This window comes from Epinephelus moara, chromosome 13 (assembly GCF_006386435.1).
Source record: "Epinephelus moara isolate mb chromosome 13, YSFRI_EMoa_1.0, whole genome shotgun sequence".
NCBI classification, from domain to species: domain Eukaryota; kingdom Metazoa; phylum Chordata; class Actinopteri; order Perciformes; family Serranidae; genus Epinephelus; species Epinephelus moara.
Genome location: NC_065518.1, coordinates 21,888,724 through 21,911,551, shown reverse-complemented (window position 1 = coordinate 21,911,551; position 22,828 = coordinate 21,888,724). Strand labels below are relative to the sequence as shown.

Genomic DNA, 22,828 nt, shown 5'->3' with positions numbered 1-22,828 from the left:
TCTGAGAGTTTATGTCTGGCACTGAAAATTTAGTGGCGTACCTCAGGCAATACACACACAGGACACAGAGCGGGGTTTGTGATGGAGTGCAGGTTTGCAGTGACCTAAAAACAGCAGATTTCGGATAAACAAGGTTATTTTCTAATGACTCTGCTGTTATGAATATTTAGTACACACTTACTTTATCCTTGTTTGACTCCTTCTCTTACACACAAACACATTGTCCCACATGACACATCCCTTCCTGCTCTGCCATTCTTTCCCTCTCCTTTCCCCCTTCTCTCTCTTCCCCAGTTCCCCAGCTGTGATCAGACACTATTTCACATCACGCCTGAGTCTAGATCTGAGGGAGCGGGGAACATCCCTTCATAGTCAACCCCTGCTGAGATCACTATCACTATCCGAGTTCCCGACTTTCAGAATCTGCGGCTGAATTTCCAGCATCATGCCTGCAGCTGTTTTGCAAAATACATCAGGGACAGAAGAATAGTTCATGCCGTGGTGCATCCGATGGTGATTCATATGTAGGTGCAGAGGCAGGAGGTGACGCAGGAGGTTTAATACCGTACAGTATGTTCAGTAATTACATGTCTGTGACCTCTGTTTACACAAGTCTGTCCTCGGCCCCATGTGTGAAAGAGCTTTGGAAAAGATAGACAGTATTACGTGAACTACCAGGCAGAATTCGGAGGTTGTGAGCTACGTGCACAGCCAGATGTTTGAGCTGCTCTGCCCTGGGTTAAAAGCTGCATTTTAGGATTAACTTGTTTTATTAAGATTTTCATTAAAATGTTCAACAATTCAGCTTCACTTTGAGCACGTGCTGCCCGAGCACCTGAATTATTTATTTAACTTGACAGCCTATTTTTTCTGCCAAACATTTCATGCTGTGATAACATCGAGTCGAAAGTATGAGTGTGGGGGGGTTTTGTTGGAGGGGGGAGGCTGGCACTTATTTGAAACTGTGTCATATTTGTCCAAGCGGTACATCACAGAGATCACAGTGACATGAATCAGAACAGTGAATGGTCTCCTTGTCAGTCACACAGTCACCTCATGTTACCGACATCAGCCCTCGCTGAGAGAGCATGACTGAAGAGGATTTAACACTTGATCGCATGGAGACAGCTGCATCCAGGGAGATCACTCTCCTCGCCGTCCACGCTCCTGGACCACCCACTGAAGGCTTAGCATCCAGATTCCTCCAGTCCTGGGAATCAATTTGGTTTAGCTGGCGGTCTTTGAAAAGCTGCAGCTAAGGAATAATCCAGCATTGCTGAACCTTTACAGGGTCAGCTCAGACCAAAAATATAAATAACTAAATAAAGTTTCCTACTTAAAGGAATACTTTACTTACAAATGATCATTTGGTTAGTTATTACTCTGAATTGGTGAAGAAAACAAGTATTACTCAACAGTCTGTGAACTCTAACATCAGTAAACATCGAGGAAAAGATGGAGAAGAATGGGCACAAACTGAACTACCATCCTGCCAGCCACTGTGCAGGTGTATGACCTCCGTGCCACATCAGTTTCCAACTGTAATATCCTTTGAGTCACTGAAACTTGTAGACAGCTCCATTCAACCAGGTGACTCTTTTTCTACATGCTGATTCAAAACAGCAGAGAGGCTGGCGAGAGAAAGAGAGGAGGCGTGTGCTTTACAGTGAATATGGACTGGTGTGACAGTGGGAATGTGAGGTGTTGTCCCACTCCTGCTGTGAATGACTACTGCAAGCCGCGCAGAGCCGGCTGCAGGGCAGAGCTGCTGCCCATGTTCGGAAGAAGCAATCACAGCCGTCAGGGTTGGAATGTGTGGACAGTTACATCACCCCACAACCAGAAATCATGGATTACCAGAACCATCTGGAAACACAGACAGTTATAAAGCAGCAGCCAACAATGTAAGAAGACATTAAAAGGACTAAAATACAGTGCACAAGTTAAAGGAGCTGACAGGATCATATTGCTCCAGAGTTGACAAATAAATTATTGGTATTTTTTTCCACTTATTCTTATTGATTTGTCCACAGAGACTGTGCAGTACATTCTTTTTTTTTGTTCAGCTACACTTGCTGTATTTCCTCTTTAGAGTCGTCAGTCAATGAATACTGAAACTAAAAGTCCAGTAGCATGTATCAAGTAAAGGTAAGAAACTGGTCAGGTCTGAGTTCCTAAACAACCTACTATACCACTTTGTTTCTCTTCTTGGATGTCATAATCCAGGGTAAATAGAGTGCAATAATTAAATTTGTCCTGGTTGTGGTTTACCTTATCTTTTGGTTTCTATTTTCTTTCCTCCCTTTACTTAACTGCTTTTTGAAGTTTTTTCTGGGAGTAACTCAAGTAGGTGGGAAATCTATAGGAATTATCAGCAGAAAATACTTGATTATATACATCAAATAAAAAACTTTGAGAGCATAACAAAAGATGAACAGAGCCTGTGGAAGTTAACAAGTCCAACTTCTTTCCCTGTCTTTTTCAAATTGTCCTACATTCATCCGTCTCCTGTGGGTAAGATTCTCCATCACCTGAATATCGTCTACGATGGTCAGCCATTGTTTGTGATATGGAGCGTCCGTCTTCAGCCAGTTCTTTGTAATTGCTTTCTTTCCAGGGGCAAGGAGGATCGTGACCAAATATCGATCTCTGTTGTGCACCTTTCCTCCATATGTCCCAAGTACAGTACAAAACATGTTCAAGGGATTCTATATCCCAAGACCTCACAAAGAGGAGAATGTATACCATCCCAGAACGGCTGTATTTTCATGCAACTCCAGAACATGTGTGTATGGTGTGGTCCCATGTCCTTACATAATCTCCAGCATGGTTGTTGAATCTTTGTCTACTTTAAATTTTAGGTGATATAATACCAAATCTGGTTCTTCCAGATAAACTCTCTCCACCCCTGTGATTGTGTTGTGTTTGGGTGAAATTCCCATGTCATACTATATCCCTTGTGAGATTTCTTCATCCAGTTCTTTTTCCCATTTTGTTGAGTCATGTTTAGAGTCAATTAGACAATGGTACAGAATTGACGCTATTCTGGGTGTAGCCTTACTATATGCTTGTACAAATGGATTTCCTCCTCTCCTTTCTTGATTTTTTTGCTGTAATAATCCCTCATCTCTAAGTATCTAAATAACTCCTGATTTACTAATTGATATGTGTTCTTTTAATTCTTGAAAGTTTATCATTTCACCCTTGTAATTACGTTGCATATGGCTGTTATGCCCCTTTCTGTCCGTTGCTTAAATCTGGTGTCAACTCTACCTGGTTCCAATTTATCATCAAATGCAATCCATCATAATAGACCAAGTTCATTTCCCAGTTTTAGTTTGACAATAGAGTATCAAGTTTCTAGAGTAAATGTTATCGAGTTTAGGATTGATCATTATTTAAAACAACATAAAATTGCATGTGTTTAGGAAGTACTGAGCGTGACTGGTAGTAGCCATGCAGATAGCTGCATAGCAACATGGCTGTAAATTGTCCTGAGAAATCGGATATTGTTCCTGATAGACAGGTTGCTGTCAAATAACATTTTGTTGGATGATAGAAAACAGTAGGGTGGCCTCTCCCTCTAAACACAAGGGTAGCCTCCATTAAATGCCTCCACTTTTTGTCTCAGCCTGAGTTCAGCATCTTCCATCTTCTCAGCTGCTATGCTGTAGCCCCTTTAAGGCCAGAGAACAGGCTATCACAAAGGACAAGCTTCCACTCGCTACACAAGCCCTGTGTGTCATGGTTGACCTTTCCTTTCTCTTGCATTGTCTGAACTGATTAGCTTTTCTCAGTGGCAGATACACCACAGCTTACCGCCACTGTCTTAGCTCGGTCTGATAACAACTTGAGCAAACTCCCCCACTCTGACACAACAGCCGAGTATGAAGGGGCTGGTGGGCTGATAACTATTCTCTCTATCCTCAGTGCCATATTCTAACCGTCCTTGAACTCATTTGCTCTTTGAGGGCAGCAGATAACTCCTATCTACAGATGTGTTAATTGGGCTTTCAGAGGGAAGTCAGCATATTAAAATAGTCTGGGGGCTCGCTGGCGAAACCAGACCAAAGCCTCAGGAAATCGCATGTGATTCAAGCTGACCTTCATCTAATGTGCAGTCTGGGGACCATACAAAGCTGGGCTGAATCAGCTTTGCCTACACTTGCAGAAAATAATACCACCACAGTATTTCTAACTTCACGCAGAAATACCCAGGAGCCATAAGATGTGGTGCATAAATTTATTTCAACATATATTACCATTTTGTTTATTCTTTTTTTTGTTTTGTTAAAGACACAGTACATACAGTATTTACATTAGATTCTACAACAACACTTGCTGGCAGAAAACAGTTTGATCGTCGGATCAGGACAGACTGGGTAAACGGAAGGCTACTTTCCAGAGATATAATCTGACACCTCATCATTAAACTTGACAACTCCTGTCATAACAGTCAGTGAGAAACAGCATTGCACATTGCAACAACTGGTGGTTTAATGATGCTAATGGCTATGATGTTTAACAAAGCTGCAGCTGCTTATGTCAGATCACTGTCACACTTACATGTTGGGAGGTACATGCAATCTCAGAACCCACTGGCTAATTGTTTGATGGCTATTTAGCCTCTGGGGACAGCCATGGATGTACAGTATAAAGAGAACTGGATACAGGGTTGGAATTGGATCCCCATTCATTCTATATTAAACTTGCTTAGTGTTGCATGAAGTCAAAAAAGTTTCATTTCCACGGTAAAATATTACCAAGATCATCTGCATCATGTGGCCTAAAGAGCGAGCGCACTAGAGACTTACAGTGGCCAAGCAACTAACTTCCAGTTTAGTGCTCGACTAACTTGACAGGTATTAAAAACGATTTAATTGTGCGACTCCTCTAGACTTTCACTTACCAGAGTGAATCGATCAAATCAAAATTGTGAAACAAGTCAGTTTGTATCCACTGATTTACAGACGTCTCTTTCACATTGTAAGTCTATGGGAAAATGTTTTTTTGGTGTCTTCTCACGTGATAGACCCCGAAGCTATAATTCCGAATTTGTCCCCTATGTAAAATTACTTTCAGAGCCCAGTGCTGTTCCTGGGGGCTTGGAATTAAAGGTCAAATTCCGAGTATAGAATTCCCCGGATCTACCGTATCCATCGGCCCGTAAAGCAAACGCATGCGTGTTTCCTTTAACCCCGCCTCCAAATTGCTCCGTCTTGGGCTTGCTAACATCAATGACAGGTGGATAATAACTCTTGATTTGGCTCTTGTTAAATTTTACAACTTTTAGGACATAATGGTTTAAAAAATCCACTGATTTACAGACGTCTCTTTAACAGCATAAATCTATGGGAAAAATCTGTGATTCCAGATGATGAATTCCAGTTGTAATTCCACTGTTTGGCCACTATGTCAAATTGGCTTCAAAGCATGGCGCTGTTCCTGGGGGCTGGGAGCAACAGTCAATATTTCGGGGGTTCTGGTGTAGCCAGTAACAGAAATCCGGGCCAAGACTTCCTCTTCCAAATGCCGAACACTGTTTACGGTCCTGTCAACAACTTTTCGTGAATATGCTAGGTCCAGACGACATGTTGACTAATCTCTGTAAACAGAAGGGTTCTGAGATTGCATTTCAACCAGTGTGCTTCACATGGACTGTTTACCTGCGTGCAACCAAAGCCTGCATAAACGTGATTGGTCAGTACTATTCGGACTAAAAATGGAAACCAAAATGCTTCTGATATCAAAACGTTGTCTCGTTGAGATTGTGAATACATGATATCTGTAAGAGATTACATGCAGTAATAGGTTCTGTAATTTTGTGTTACATGATGTTGCGTCTTGTTATGTTATGTCATGCTCTTTGTCATGTTATGTATGTATGTTACGTAACATTTCACAGTATGTTACCATGTCACACTAAGTTAAATTATTTTGCATGAAGTTAGGTTGAGTTGCGTTACTTTATATGACCTCTCGCACGCCATCCGTCTAATCCCTGTCTTTTTGTAGATCCCACTTTATCACACAAACAGAGTAGCAAGATGTAGGGCAGGGCTAATTCACATTCCACCTCTATCTACTGATGGATTACCTTATGACAGATCGTATGAGGCAGCCAGCATTTCAGCATACAATATATCCCTCTGACAAGTCTTCAGCCTCAATCAGGTCACCTTTGCAGAATCAAGAGTAACGATGGAAAGAGACAAGGGGAGATGATGGGGACCATCAACAGTTCTGATTACGCCTGATGAGACTGAATAAAGACCTTGGTCTGTGAAGTGGCTCATAAAATCCAGGAAAATGTGTATCTGCAAAAATGTGTCATCCAGTATAATAAGCTAAGCAACTGTCACGAGGAGCCGAGGGCGACTGGGAGGGCGGTTGGCGACCAGTTGTTTCATTTGGGCGCAATTAGACTTGATTTTCAAGAAGAGGACAGAAGGCGAACTGGAGGAGCAGCGGCACTGTCACTATAGCGACAGAGCTGATGGGCTGTCATGGGAGGAGTGGGGAAATAAGGAAAGTGAAGACACATTCACACACACACACACACACACACACACACACACACGGACATGGGCGCGCACACACCTGACTGACATAACAGTAACGCAATTCAAGCAAGAAAAATGATGGTAATGAGCACGCACTGAAGCATTCACATTGGAGATACTCTGCTTTTTAGATGCTCACATAATTAGCAGTATGTCTTTGGAAGCTGCAGCAGCGCGCCGGTCAGGGTCAATCATCAGCTCGCAGAACATCAATAGCTGACACAGAGGTCATCCCTGCAGACAATAAACACCTGGGCTCTGTTATTCAAGGGGTATATTTGGATGAATTCCCAAAGAGAGGCAGGAAGATTTAATTAAACATAGTGAGCATAGCGGATGCATCAGAGTATTCTGAGCAGTCGGGATTGTGTGTTAATGTTGCATCTTGATAATCAAATATTGGAACACCTTTTGCGATGCTGGTAAATTAATTTGCAAAGGCATCGACCTGCAAAGCAGCCCCTTGGTAGCTTTAACTGATTGAATGAAGACAGAATGGGCTGTGCTCATTGACAACCAGGAAGCACGATGATTTTGACACAGGAAGTGGATGTTGCTCGTAATAAGGTGACTGGAAAATGCAGGAATAGGTGGTGTCTATTCACCAATGTGGGTCAAGAGTGTTTCAGATAAAACCCAAAAACAATAAAATAAAAAAGAGAACAGCAGCTGCTACCTTGTTATACATTGTGATAGGCTCTTAATCATATTTCTATATATTTAATTTGTGGTGATATACTGTACATTCTATGATATCTTGTTGCTACATACAGTGCATTGCCCCAACAGTAACTGTAAAACCCCCAAACCCCTTTCCCTGTCATAGAAAATTAGTACCGCTACATAGTTGAACTACCTGATAATACGGTGCACTCCTAGAAATATCAAATTATTTACAATATAGAGTCGTAGTTTTCACCACCTCCTTTACAAAAATCTTGTGCTTTAGCATTTGAAACACACACATACACATCCAAACACACACAGCAGGTAGAAAAGAAACAATAAAAAGACATTTCTTCTCCTCTTCTTTGTTCACCACTGGGGGGGTTTTCACTCGGAAAATGTACAGTCCCTGTATTCTATTTTGTTCCATTGGAAATGAATCTCATTGAGAGCAGTTCAGAAGTGGCAGATGTGTGTTTCAGCCAGTCAATGGATTTCCATTAATAATAAAACAGGAAGTGGCCCACTGAAGTGTCCTGAGGTGATGCCTATCTCTGAGAATCTGTCTCTACGTCTAGACACCTACATGAAAAGACATCTCATACAAACTGCTACATAAAGGTTTCTTTTTTTCAGATTTTTCTCTTTATAACACTTTCTCTGGAGAAAGACTAATTTTATGCATTGGAAGTTGGCAGGAAGTCTAAGAAAAAGAGGAAGGAACATAGTTGCGTAGATTTGCCCTCAGATCACCGGCCTCCGACTGAACGGCATCGCCCGATCAGATTAAGCTTTGGCCTCCCTGGAGCTTATATTACGAGATGAATAAACACTAGTTAAGAGACACAACATAAAAGAGACATGGAGTGATGAGTGAGAAAAGACAGAATCCATTTTTTATGGAGTATCTAATTATAGAATCATTAGCACCACCACAGTGTATGGGCAGAAAACACAAATGTGTGGATGGCAGAGTGAGCTGCTGAGAGGATCGGACTCTTAAACTGCCTCTCAGCTTGGGAAGCAGTCTTTGGTCACAAATCAAAACCTAAACGGCATGTGCCAGTGATAAGCTGTCCGAGCGCGTACCGCTGATTGATGATGTCCATTTCCACAGCCGGGGATGTGATCCTGAGCTTCTCTTTCATGGTTAAAGTACCTCTCCTTTTTCAGTGGAGTCTCTGTGGTAGTCATTAGCACCTCTTCACAGCTTGTTATTACTGTGAAAAGCCATCTAGTCTCCACTGCTAACATTAGCGTGGTCACACACAGATTTCGATGGCAGTTGCCATCACCATCTGGCTTTTGTTCTTGTCTCGGCCTGGAGACTGGTGCTGCCCAGACTCCTCTCTGGGAGATAGCGGGTCGGACAGGACGCTGCGTTTGAGTGGTGCCGGGCGCAGGCAGGATGTTCCTGGAGGGGTGGAGGGCTCGGGGTGTCTGTGGGAGGAACGTGATGAAGTGGAGGTCGAGGAGGAAGTGCAACTGCCAGTACACACTCCCGAGCTTGACCTCTCGCCTCTCTTGGCTCGGCAAGATGCTCGGCGCCTGAGCTCGCTGACCAGCTCGTACTTGACAAAACAGAAGACGTCCTTGACGCCACAGCGCTTTTCTGGCTCAGCAGCGAGCAGCCGCTGAAACATGCGCAAGGCATCATCAGTGAAGCGGCGCCACTGAGACGGGTACGTCCCCACGGGACACCCTGCTTTCTGCCAGCGTCGAAACTCCTCATAGAAAGCATCAGCCGGCAACGCTGCCTCCCAGGGGAAATTTCCTGTCAGCATACAGAAGACCAGCACGCCGAATGCCCACACATCCAGACTGGTTGTCACGAGGAAACCCTCAGCACGGCTTGCGCGGCACACCTCCGGCGCGGTATAGGGGATGGTGCCACTCACCCGTTTGACACGGCATCCAACTCGTCGGGTCATACCAAAGTCAGCCAGCTTGATGCGGCGGCACTCGCGGTCAAATAGAAGCACATTCTCAGGTTTGACATCCCGATGCACCAGGTTTTTACTGTGCATAAAGTCCAGCGCCAGGCCCAGCTGTTGCATGCAGCGTTTGACCATTTCCTCTGGCAGACCAACCTGAGAGGAAGAGACAGTGGAGGGAAGGAGAAAGTGTTGGAGAAAGGAAGGCAGAAAAACAGAGAAGATTTGGATTAATGCAATGTAATAGATCCAGTACATTGTGTAGGAGGTGAGACTATGGGAGGTGATACCAGAAAAGAGCTTCGTGGTGAGTAGGTTACAGCAGCCTACAGTTAAAAAGAGTAGGTGATGGTTATATTGAGTGGTGGATTGAAAGTACAGGGTGAAAAGTGACACGTTCCAAGAAGGAAAACTGAAACAAGGGTCTCAGTCTTGAGTTCCGCTGCAACCATTTTTAATGAGTCTTTAGAAGAACCTTGAAGTCAAACACTGCCAGCACATCAACTGGAATAGCACTAAAGCAAAGTGAGAGCTCTGTGCGGAGAGAAAACCGGGATGAAGACTAGGCTCCGATCCCAGGAGAGCTTGTTAAAACCGCCGTGTCTGAACATGGCGGCTGATTGGAGCAGCTCCGGCTGAGTGAGGACAGTGATTGGTGGAAAGGAAGGATGATGCCTTTACCTGTGGGGGGATGATGTCGAAGAGGTCCCCAGCGGGGGCATATTCTTGTCCAAACACATAACTGTCCTCTGTCTCAAAGAGCACGTCCAGGACTTTGATAATAAAAGGGCTGCAGCTAAGTGAGCCTGTTAGACTGTACTCCCGCAGGAAACTCTTGAGCTTCGTCTTGTTCTTGGTAACAAACTTCAACGCCATTTTGGTGCCTAAAAAAAATCAGACAAAAACATTTAGAAGATCATAATTAAATGGAAACTTATGTATTTTTCAACCTGGATCTTATTTTTCCATGTTTTTGTGTTTAAGTGACAACAATGAAATCCCTATGAGCAAGTGTATACCGTCAGTTTACATCCATTAAAAGTGTTTGTTTTTGCCGCTGACAGGCTCAGACTGTTATTGTAAGTGTCTGATAACATTACTGAAAGGGCCCCACAGAGAAATTAAACGTTTTTCTTTTCCTTTCTTTGGTCTGTTTGTCATTGTGATCAAGTCTCAGTCAAGGAGATGCTAACAACGCATATGCTGAAAAGGGCAAGTTTTGACAAAGATTCAGAGTGTCCCCTTTGCTCCTTCAGTGAGCTGTTTTGAAGATCTACAAAGAATACAACAACTTATGAAGACACCTCAATACAACCCACACTCCGTCTCGCAGGACTCTCGTGACCGATTTTGCTCCATTTTCTGACACGGCCAGCCAGCATTGATTTGACTTATCTTTCGAAACGTCTCCAGTCAAACAATACCTGAACGATACCTGAATAACTTATCCTTTATGAGACAAGGGTCTGATCCTGGACCGCCCCTAATCCCCTGCCAGATCACCAAATTTGCTGTTGCTGCTGTCAACAGACCTGCTCTCCTTATGAGCTCACACAGCAGCAGTGCTTGCACCCAATTCTAAGCCCTTGATTGGTCCCAACAAACTTACAACGATACTACTCGTTAATAACTATTAGGTAACATTGGCACTGTGATGCTAACTGTTAGCCATCTTACTGTGTACTGCATCCTGGGCTTAGCACCACCCAGGACAATTGTGATTGGTTTCGAGAAAAATCAATCCAGAGTGTTTTTGTCCCTATAGCATAATGGTCATTTGGTGGTGGCACAGAGCTGTAGAGATAGGTCGGGCTACACAAGAGGTGCCTTGTTGCAGGGAAAACAATGGGGAAAACGTCAGTGAGAGTTGGAGTGCCGGGAAGAGTCTGTTGTGTCTGAGCACAGAAAGGGTAGCTCTGAGAGATTTTCAATGTCATGGCTGAATATTTCCTTGATTTTAACAATGTGGAAAAGTCTGCGAGATTTCAGATTGAGACTTGGTTATACATCGTAAGTGCTATATCGTATAGGCAACTGGACTTGCTTGCGTTTCTTGAAGACGTTTCGCCTCTCATCCAAGAAGCTTCTTCAGTTCTTCAAGAAACGCAAGCAAGTCCAATTGCCTATGATATAGCACGTACGATTACCATGACCTGGATGACTGAGAATCTTCACCGACAACTTGGTTATAGAATAACAAACAGACCACCAAAAGATAGAGGTCTGTCAGTGGCTTAAAGAAGCACTGTCAATGGATGTATTTTGACGATGCACAATTAACTGTTGGGATTACATTGCAGCCTATTTTCCCATCGTGGCTGCAACTCTCTCATTCAATACTGGACCCATTTCAAAAACTGTTGTCTCTGTTACCCACCTAGACACAATAACATGGCAAAACAGGGTCCAGTTGGAAAAACACCGAAGCTTCCCTTTAAGCTCTGGTGTATCAACCCTGTATATCAAATTAGTATTGCCAACGTTTTACCATCCAAAACACTCCAAAGTGAATTTGGAAGTGTTACCTGACACTCTAATGGAGCGGAGAGATTTCCAACAACCCTGTCTTTGTAACAGCTGCTACATTCATTCATATAAACATGTACAGAGAATGGATCTCACCTCCATTACACACATACAACCAGCTGTTCGTGATCACAGCTGCAGATATACAGAGTGCGCACGAAGCACTTTAAATCTCCGCTGCCCTCTCAGCCTACTTCACAATGCTTACTTACACCACTTTCAGACTGAGCCAGCTCTCTAACCTTGCTTTTCTTACAACTAAGGATTAAACAGTATACCTAAAAAAATCTGTTAACTGCTGAAATGAATGTCTCAGCACTGTGCCTTTAGACTGAACAACATGCTGATCTGCCTTAGCTGTTTATCTCCCACTGTGAGGCATGCTGGCACTACTACACTCCTATTTATGCTTTACTAGATGGTTGACAGTCAAAACCACTGACTGTATATAAAGATGGACGACACATTTTCACTTCCTCCCGCTGTACAACAATGAAGCCAAAGTATCCCAGATATGGTTCTGCCATCTTGCGCTAATGATGTCATTTGGAGCCAGGGTCTGCACAATAGTCATCTGCAGTATCAAGTTTCCCGCCTATACACCCATCCGACCATTTGCGAGCAGAGCCACTGAATGCTAGCCCACCTATTGACTCACACAGTTGTCAATCCGATTGTAAAATCACCATTTCATAGCATGATTAAAACCAAACTTTTAGAAAAATGAACACTTTGTCCCTGTACTGCAGCCAGCCACCAGGGGGCGATCAAAATACTTTGGCTTTGCTTTTGATGAGCTGTCATGTCGTCCATCTTTATATACGGTCTGTGGTCAAGACACGCTACTAAAACAGGGCTTAAGGATAAAGATCTACTCACCTTGTGTCCGGTGTGCCACCAGGTCCACCTTGCCATAAGTGCCCTTCCCCAGCTCACGGATGTGCTCATATTGTTTGGCTACATCTGCTGCCGACAGAGAGGTGATGGCCAAGGCCTGCATGTCCTCCACGGGCACCCCTCCGCAGTAGCCCATCTTGGATGTAGGGGAGCCCCCACCGCTGCCAACTCGTCCCGGCCCAGATGGAGAAAGAGACAGGCTCGCCTTGACGCTGTGGGGCAGACTAAATGAAGAGGAGAAAACACTGCTTAGAGTCAGGTTTTTTTCTGCTGTGATGATGGCAGGCGATAAATTCTGTGCATGAATGCTCTTCAGTATCTTTATATTTGTGGGCACACATCCATATATTCTTGTCTGTACATCGTGTCCCAGCGGATGGTTAAATCAGGAAGGCTTTAACAGACCTTCATTTCCATACAATCAATTCAGGGACGGCGTAAACAGGGGGAAGTGCTTTCAGTAAATGTATTGGACTTCCTGCTGTCCCTGTAGATCACTCTGGCCTGCTTTCAGATATGGCTGGTCTCAGACAGCACTTACTGGCAGACAGCTATGAGAAAATCAATATGACCAGGTAGAGGGACTAACAAAATGGAAACAAATGGAGAAAGCTGACAGCTCCGAGGTATATACATCCTGGTGAGGCATGCCACAGATCATCTCCGAGGCATACATATACATTTTCCAACAGCAGAAACAATCACCAGAGCTGTGAGGAAAATGGGTTGCTTAGTTTTGCCTGGAAAACACACTTGGTTTGCACAGTGGTTTGCTCCACAGTATGTATTTCGGTCAAATTGCTGAAGCTGAAAAAAAAAAAAAAAAAAAATACTGCAACAGAAAAGTTATTGCTGATTTTCAGAAGTGCCAAGTTTGAAATAGGTCAAACTGATCCTAGGAGGGAAAATACAGCTGCTTTAATTGCATGCTCCGATGGAGTCAGACACACAAAATGTACCAACTGACAACAAATTAAAAATCAGAGATGAGTGACTGTGCAGGTGAGCCTCTGTTACAGTGATTGAGCAAAACTATTAAACTGCACAAAATGGACCTTTTGAGGAAATGAAGTGGATCACACTAATGATCTTACCCATTGTTTTTCATTCAACCCCCCCTCCCCACACGCACAATCAAATTTAATCATCCAATCATGCACAACACGAACACACATACGCACACTAATAGGCATCAAATCAGCGCAAACAATTTTGCTGATGGCCTTTTTCATCCATCATTCAAAGGAAACTGCTTTGCTCTTTGTTCTTGTCTCCCTGCAGCCAGTTTCTCAGCACCACTGCTTTAAATGAGAGCATCGGAAAACGTGTCTGATTCGACTGACAGTTGCATTTTGGGGGGGAAAAAAACAAGCCGAATTAATACACAGTAGCTACAGTTGATGAAAACATGGCGCAGGAGGTTTTGTTCTGAAGGTGTTGAGGTTCCTCGGCTATCTTGTGGGAAGACGGTGATAAATATAGCTATTAGACAGCGAAAACTAAAATAGGATGCGACCATTTGCAGCCTCGTGTTCTTGGCTCGTCCCTCTTTGTCGAAGAAACACTGCAAATAGAAAGTGCCCTGTGTGCTGTGTGCATCTCTGTAGATAACACTTGCTTCTTGATTTTATCATAAGCAGGGAGATGCTTATATAAGAGACTATGAATATTGTAGCCTACTCATTCTGCATGTGCCCACTGTATGGCCTCAAGCGAGTCAACACAAAAGTTGATCATTATCCAGATCAGTCCGTGGTCCAGGTTTGGTGATTAAACATTTAAACAGGACAGACAGACAGACAGACTGGAAGCACATTTCCTCTGACCGCCCACTCTGCGTGGCCCCATCGCCTCTGTGAGCGAGAACGAAGCAGAGCGAAGGGAGCGCTTGTTTACTTGCACTTCTTCCATTCAGCTCCACGGGCAGAATGTGCAGCACTCCAGCATGGATCTTAATCACATTACTCAGCTCCCACAAAGACAAAAGCACCCTCCCCGCCCAACAGCGCAGGATGCTTTGCACTCATTTCCTTTGCAGAACTGGATTAAGAGTCCTGAAATGTGATGAGTGGTTGGGGGATGATGATGCTGTAAATGTGAACCAGAAACTGCAGTCTAGTGCCCCCGAGGTGTGGGGATGAAGTTATGTGGTCTCTGGGAGATGATTGTGTGTGTGTAAGTGTTTGTGAAGAGAGTGGGGGGTCGGGGGGGGGGTCTGGTGTATCAGTCGCACAGTGACACTCTATCAAAGGCCCTTTGTGTTCCCACCTCTGAGAGGGAGCAGCTGTGAGCCTCCGCACGACTCAGCATTTGTGCTCGGCCACAGCCACATGCCCCACTGATCTCCCATCCTGCCCTCTGCTCCTCTCCTGTCCTCTCAGGCATCTAAAGACAAGGTAGCAGCAACACGCTTGGCTTGCTGATAAAGATTTGGCTTGAGACCCATTTTAATGTCTGTAGGCTTTCTGAGCCAGTCCCACTCATTGTCAATCATCTGTAAGCCTTTTGCAAACAGATCCCCGGGCTGCTCACTTATTCCTGTCTCATTTGTGCCACTCTTGTTCAGGTTAGACCTTGTATCTTCAATATTTGTGATTCACATCTTTGAAATTTGGATGAAAAATCCTCTGACATTTCATTATCTGAAAACCATCTCAATAAACAGGCTCAAAAAAGCACAGTCTGGAGACAAGCCTTTTTTTTTTGCATATTCCTAAAAAGTGGAGACCCAAGACTCTCGCTCGGCAGCAACAATCTGTTTTCCAGCCACTAATTTCCCCTAAAATACAGATTGGCAATCTCGCTCCATTTAGCAATTACTCAAACAGAGCTGAGTGCATTCGCAGTATAACCCTCTTAAAAACCAGGTTGTTCCCAGAAAAAGGCAAAACATCCAGTTTTACGTTCTAATAACCACAGCACCAGCCTGGAAACCTGTTGTGGCTGACTCTATGAGATTAAACTGCAGAAGCAGTTGACCTTTTTCCTCTATAAACACGTAGCTGGAAATGAGACCAGAGATTTATCCTGTGATGCCGCTGACAACCCTCCCTCTTGTTACAGACTGTCTCTTAGCAGCCTCAGGGTATGACATGTGCCTGGCCCGGTGTGTCTTAGCCTCTGAACTCTGAGGGTAACACTTGTGAGCTTAGGTCTTACTGTGGACGTCAAGTGACACAAGTTACAACTGTTCTCAGAGCGTTATTTTTAGGGCATTTTTACACCTGAAAGTTTGAACCAAGGTTGGCATTTTTGTTACATTGTATACATTTGATCCAGTTAGTTTTGGTTTCACAGTGCGATTATGCAAGTGCACTAAAGAACTACTTCCTATCGTCATCTGCTGATGATAGAACGTCGTTTTATAATTTGTACATCTACTACCACTTGACAACTGTACTGCTAATTCCTCCTCTCCTCTGATTGCCAACACTTGTCTGCTCCAAGCACAGCTACCATCACGCTCTTTGACACTAAACCACACACGATGCACTGAGGCACTAGACTACTCTTATGACTTGACGATAGCCTGCTAAACATTCCTGTAATTTGTCCGAAAGTCCGAACCATTCGAAAATTGTTTTCACACCAGAAACAAACTGACCCATGGTTCACTATGATCCAGATTGAGACCACCTCTTTTTGTCAGATCAAGGTACAGCTGCTTGATCTGGACTGTGGCCCGAGAGAGGCTTCACACCTGTAGTTTTGGTTCGGATCAAACTGAAAAGTCCAAGAGTCAGAGCCAAACAAGGTAGGTCTGAAAGGCCCTTAGATATGCTTGCTCCAGCATGGCAATTGGGATGGCAATATTGCTATGTCGCTTGGTTGTTCGGTCCACCACATGGCACCAGACTAAAATACCTTAACAACTATTGAATGGAAATATTGGGCTACTGGAAACTATTGGAAATTCTGTGCTAACATTTATGATCTCCAGAGGATGAATCCCTCTGACTTTGGTGACCCCCTGACTTTTCCTCTAGTGCCAACATCAAGTTAACATGATTATTGGATGGATTTGCCATGAAATATGGTGCACACATTCATGTCAGGTTAGCAAGTGCTACCATGCCATTTTAAGATGGTGAAGATTGTACATTACACCTACTTAACATGAGCGTGTTAGCATTGTCATTATGAGCATTTAGCATATTGCACTGCAGTTCCCAGCCTCAAACAGCTGCTAGCATGGCTGCAGACTCTTAGCTTGTTTGCTTAAAAGTATGTTCGAGGTTGCCTTCATTTACAGGGCTATTTGTTTAGTTCCATGACATTGTTCGGATGGCCCATTATTCTGAAACCCCAATAGTCTAAAAAATGTCCCATTGTACGGAAGGATCCATTTATCCGACAGCCTGTTATCCCAAAAACAAACATCCATTGCTCAGAGGGCCCATTGCTCCATTGAAAATACACTCTCCCTGCAGTTAGAAAGATTCATGACCTGAAATCAGTCGGCACTGCCTCTTAACATTACACACCATCTTTCCCCTGGCTGACTGGGAGCATATATATATATATATGTACTGTATACATACAGTAGCCAAAATTCGACAGCCTTGCTTCTACAATATCTTTTTTTTTTACTACAGCGAAGGCATGAACTGCACTACTCTACCTCTTACCCTGATATTCTTACCCTTACCTTACCTAATCTCACTCCTCATGCCTAAACCTAACCAACCCAACCAATGAAGGCAACAAGTACTAGCCAATCAGAGGAAGTGTAGGGCAGGTCATGTCTTTGCCATAGCAGGTCAGTCCAGTGTTATTCTGCATAATAAATAGCCATGTGCTTCTGTTTGGAACAGTGTGTATTTTTAGAGTAATGGGCCTTTAGCGCATTGGGCATATCTTTTTTTGAAGGAGGAGGAAAACAGGCTTTCGGAAAAATGGGCTTTGGCGCCAATGGGACATTTTTCGGACTATTGGGGTTCCGTACTAATAAGCCGTCTGAATAATGGGCTGTCCCCGTTTGTTCTCCAAAGACTAACTGTAGAGCTTGCAGGTGGACAAATATCTGTGGTACCATCATGTGACTCTCATCAGGGACAGTAATTGTTTATTCAGTGAGTTCTCCCGGTGTAAACTACGTGAGTGATACAGTTGCAATGAACTGTGACATGACATTGATTAGCACATTGAGACTTCACAGAGGTGAGGTTCAAATATGAATACAGACTCACCTACAGGAGATGAGCTAAATTGCTGTCGTAGAAAAGATGAAAATTTGGGCAATAGAGTTTATATTGCACCATGTTTAACAAGTGTATTTTATTGTACACAAAGCATATATCAGCAGCTTTACACACACTGTTTGCCCTTTTTAGTCCAGCCTTCCTTCCCCCTCTCCTCTTTCTCTCTTGCCTGTTCCAGAAAATGTAAACAAGGGACTAATGAAAGAAATAAAAAGATTGCAGAGCCTGCCTCACGTCCCTACCTCTCTCCATTACTAATGGACTAGTTGCTTTGCTCTCGGCAGAAGAGTCATTATGGGTGAAGACTGATCTCCTGTGTCCAATTTACTGTCAAAATGCCCAACGTGTCTTGCCTCTGGGTCAAAGTGAAAACAGTGAGTGTAATACGAAGTGACTGATGTGGCCTCTCATTGACAGAGAGAAAACATCTGCATGCACAGACACACATATAGATGCATTTTTTTTCCATCTGTCTGTCCCTCTCCTTGTTGTCTCGGTGTGGATGTGTAAAATGAAAACAAATGACTGATCCTAAACAATCTGTCATTCAATCAGGAAGCAAATGGGCTTCCTTGTGACAGCCAGATGCACTCAGGACACTCTGTTCCGTGCTCAGGCATAAAAAAAACTGAATCACCTTCCCCGCACAGAACACCAGAGCCGGTGAGTCGGTGGGTTTAGTGCCTCAGTCAACACGCGGCTGAAGAAACCTCCCGCTGTGCTGTGATAGGTGAACCAGCGGCCTGGGCCACGGTCACTCATTTTGACAAATCACCCGCTCTCAGCTTTGCCCGGCTGCCCATATGGAGGATCCCTGCTGGGACCGAGTGCTGTGTAACCCGTCCCTGACTTGTCTCGCCTCTACTCTCCGCCCCATCATCCCTCTCAGTCTACTGTATGCCACACATCCCGTGGAGCCACTGCCTACTGGCAAAAACACTGGCTGACCACTGGCCTCCTGCTGGTATGACCTACATCCCGGGAAGGGACAACCCAAGGTTACAGGGATCCAAGCAAAGACTGAGAGTGGAAATTAGCTATGAGAGGTGAAGGACACTTGGCTCTAGTACTGTGCATTGAACAAAAATGACCATCGAAGTAAAAATGGGCACAATAGCAAGCCAAAGTTTGGGATTAAAGCTAAGTTAGGCTTTTTTGGCATCACTGGGCAAAAATTACTTCTGCACCTTCTCTTGGCTGTTTTCAGGCTTTCGAAAATCTAACCTGTGACGAGAGACTTTGGCAACAACTGCCTTCACTGCAAAGCAACCCAAAAAGGAAAGCAGACTTACAAAGAACAAGGTGTGGCTCTATTTCTGATTCTGATCCTGACAAAGTTAGTGGTTGACAACTTGCAGCTTGCACTTAACCTACATTAGCACTCAGACATTAAAACTTCAAGCACTCCTGAAACAGACAGTCTGACAATAAATATACCACAAAGCATGTCAATATCTATACAGCATTTCAGAGATGGAGAGAAAATGTTGCTAATAGTTTCGCCTTTCCCATAGCCAAAGGCTTGTGGCTGCGGCTAATTCAAGTTCATGTTTATGTAGCTAGTGAGAGCCCCGAATCACAGTAGGTCATCTTAAAGGGCTTTACAGGCCCACCAGTTTGCAAAGAAAACAAGATGGTAATACTTATAGAAATGCCGCTAAATAACAGCGTCAAGATCACGATCATAATCAGGATGATTGAAATGAATGACTAGTGTTCGCTCAGGTACGCATCCCCTGCTTGTCTCAAGGTTAGGACAGAGAGGAGGAGGGCTGTGTTTTGAAACTGCTTACCCCAGCTTTAGCGCTTCGGGATTAGAAACTGTCGAGCATCTGATTTTGAATGCCATCATAAACAATGTCATCATCACCCTCATTGTAATCATGTCCGGCGAAAAAAAATAAATCCACAGTGAAGTATCACTGCAATAAGCTACCCAGGGAACATACTGTACCTAACCCCCCACTCTCTCACAATCCAGTAGCCTCAAGTTCCAATCGGGAGGTTTCATGTGACAAGAGAGAGAGGGAGAGAGAGGGAGAGAGAGGGAGAGAGAGCAGGCTTGGGGGAATCCAGTGAGACTGAATTGAAGCATCCCTCCCTTTGTACCACACGCTGTAGACTGCGTCCCTTTGATGTCAAATACATGGGGAAATGTGACTCTATTATGAGCTCAGAAAATGGGGTCTAAGGGGGGGTGTGGCTAGATGATGTAAGAGCATCGCTAAGGAGGACATTGCTCCTGTTATTTATTCTCAGACCAATTCGCCCTCCACCACCTCAAGGCAAACTAACAGCATGGTGATTTGTGATCCCGTTCATATGCTGTACAATGGCATCGAACCGCAATCAATGCACTAATGGTGATTGCTGAGGCGGCAATTAACCCCCCCCCCCCCCCCCCCCCCCCCCTNGGCAATTAACCCCCCCCCTCCCTCGTCTTTTATTTTCAAATAAGCTTTAATTGCACAACTGGATATTAGTCACTGCTGCAAGCGCAAGTGTAGGACACAGTGTACGCAAAACAGAAGTCAATTAAAAACAAGAACATATTGTACGCAAACCAAACATCCATTCACCAAATAACAAAATAACTGTTAATAACAATAACAGGGCGAATACACTGAACACATACATGACAGAAACACTCATAGTCATACTACACACACCCACACACATGTACATGTAAACATACGTATGCTGACTGTCAGGGGGTGTCATTACACAGCTGTTTTCCCACTAACATAATAGCAGGTGAGGATGTAATACGCAGATATTAAGTGATGAGTCTTTATTTCCACCCAGCAGGGCACAGACTCATTAACAAGACAGTAAGAAAAATGTCCTCTGTGTGTCCTAATTGACGTTTGCATCCTTCCTGTCCACTGAGCAGCCATGTTGTCCTATAGCAGCTAATCTATGCCAGACTGCTGAGTTGGATTTCCTTTTAGTAAACTGATTAATATGTCAGTTTTAATGCCATGTATTCATTGTTAAACTGTATGTGTGAGGGGTTTAACTGGTGTCTGTGTGCCAGCTGTTGGAGTGGGTCATAGTCTGGCATCTGCTGTTTCCATATGAAGCCGTGAGCGTAGTTCTGCAGGCCATATGGGATGTTTCTGTGGTTGTTTCTGATATTTCAAGGTGAAGAATATGAAGGAAGATTTGTTGTTTTTGTGGGCGTATATGGGCTCCTCCTTTATTTAAGATCCCTGGCTTATATGCATGAAGTATAATCTTAACATGTTTGGTTTTGGATGGCAAGTGCAGCATTTTCTACCATTGTCATTTATGTTAAGTAGTATTTTAAACTTTTACACAGTGTTCTGCATGCTCCAGATATACAGCAACTTTGGCATGAACTACTCCTTTAAAGTTCCCAGCCATTACAGCCTCTCCTCTGGATCAAAACATTGTCTGTGACAAAAGCAAATCCGTGTGCGTATTAGCTGCTGTTGCCTTTCATTTGGAGAGTCCATTACCAGCCTCCAGGCTCTGCTCTTACCGGGTCTGCTCTGTGCAAGTCAGCTGCTCATTTAAATGCATTAGACGGCATTAACGATGAGATATCACCTGTCTGCCCTGGACAAAGTATAAAAGGGCCATTAAAAGTGGATTCCCCGGGATGCCCTCGCATGCATCCATCCAGCACAGACAAAAAGAAAGCAGAGTGGGAAACAAATAGGTGAGTGATGTGGGTGAGCACAGAAATTAAGTCGCAGCTCAACCATTAACTCTAGTTAGAGTTAATCATAGCCTGGTGGTAAATAAAGCTGCTGACACTGATGCTTTATTATAAGGTAGGCAGTGGGAAAATGTATTAATCATATGGGGATACTGATGAGAGGGAGTCAAAGTTCACACCACACAAAGTTATCAAGAATGGGAAACCAATTCAAACACCTTATTTTTTTGCACAGTATCTTTCAGTCTGACCCGGTTTCAGGCACCTCAGGGTGCATCTAGGTGTTACTCGCTCACCTGCTGGCGACCTGTCTCTCTCCTCCATGGTCCTGCATCCGCTCGGAAAGCAGAGCTGCTGCGCTCTGCTCCGCTGTGATCCGCCGGGCTCTGCAGGAAACTGATGAATGGATCTCCTCGTTTCAAAGTTATCGATCAGCTATAGGTGCTTGAAAACCTGTGCAGGTCCTTTAAGCACCTAAAAAAAAAAGCTTGCAATTTCACAGCTGACAGAGCTCGGATCAGATCTAGTCGTTGTGCTTTGTTGCCTTGCTGCCGCCCGCCCAAGAAGATGATTCCCGTCCTGTGTCTTTCTGGAGATGCTCTACAGTTTGTGACTTTCTTCGGAGGCGGATTAAATCAAAGCATCATCTGATGCTGGAGGCTGAGATGAGGACGCAGGCTGGGATCCCTCCTCTGAGCGCCCACCATCTCAACCTGCCAAGCAGCGGGAGGAGGGTGCGTGTTTATCTTTCGCTCCTCCAGTGGTCCGCATGACCCAGTTCAGCACCACACACACACTGAGACGAACCCATTCACTCGCATCCACGCAGGGGGCTCGGCGGAAACCTGTGCGCTCTGCAGCGTGCATGGACCAATCTACATGTTCCCAGTAAACTCAGCTCTGGCTCTCCTCTCACTGTCTGTCTGTTTTGTCCGTCGGTCCAGTGGGACTCTGGGGCTGAGGAGGAGGAGGAGGAGGAAGGGGGGGTTGGTCTCAGATCTTACTCTTCTGCTGGTCCTACCAGTCAGCTCCCTCATTGTTCACAGTCTCCACCCTCTGGCAAACTAATACGCTCACGTGTTCCGGGTCCTAGCGCCTGGACGCTCCCCATCCATGCATCCAGCCTCAATGCGTCCGTGGGATTTTACTTTTGATTCATGCTTTGAAGGAACAAGCTGCTCCGCTCTTGCATAATTCAACAGCTTATGGCCTCAAGTACTTCACGTGGTGACTTTGCCAACTGTCCTTATTAGGTAACAGCGAGGCAAGACTTTCAATTAATTCAGTGCCCTGGCAGCTCCCCTTTTACTGTACATGTTTAACAACAGGCCTCCTGCCAGACGTGTTTGCCAAGCA

The 22,828-nt window shown here is 44.3% G+C and overlaps 1 protein-coding gene across 1 annotated transcript; it reads right to left on the bottom strand.

Moving 5' to 3' along the window:
* Nucleotides 1–4,231: 4,231 nt before the first annotated feature.
* On the bottom strand, nucleotides 4,232–22,444 carry sbk1 (SH3 domain binding kinase 1). Its single transcript, XM_050060719.1, has 4 exons — nucleotides 21,769–22,444; nucleotides 12,569–12,810; nucleotides 9,845–10,047; nucleotides 4,232–9,319 (listed from the first exon to the last, which is right to left on the bottom strand). Exons 1-4 carry the CDS (start codon nucleotides 21,804–21,806, stop codon nucleotides 8,492–8,494), a joined length of 1,311 nt encoding a protein of 436 aa, XP_049916676.1. The 5' UTR covers nucleotides 21,807–22,444; the 3' UTR covers nucleotides 4,232–8,491.
* Between the last annotated feature and the right edge of the window lie 384 nt (nucleotides 22,445–22,828).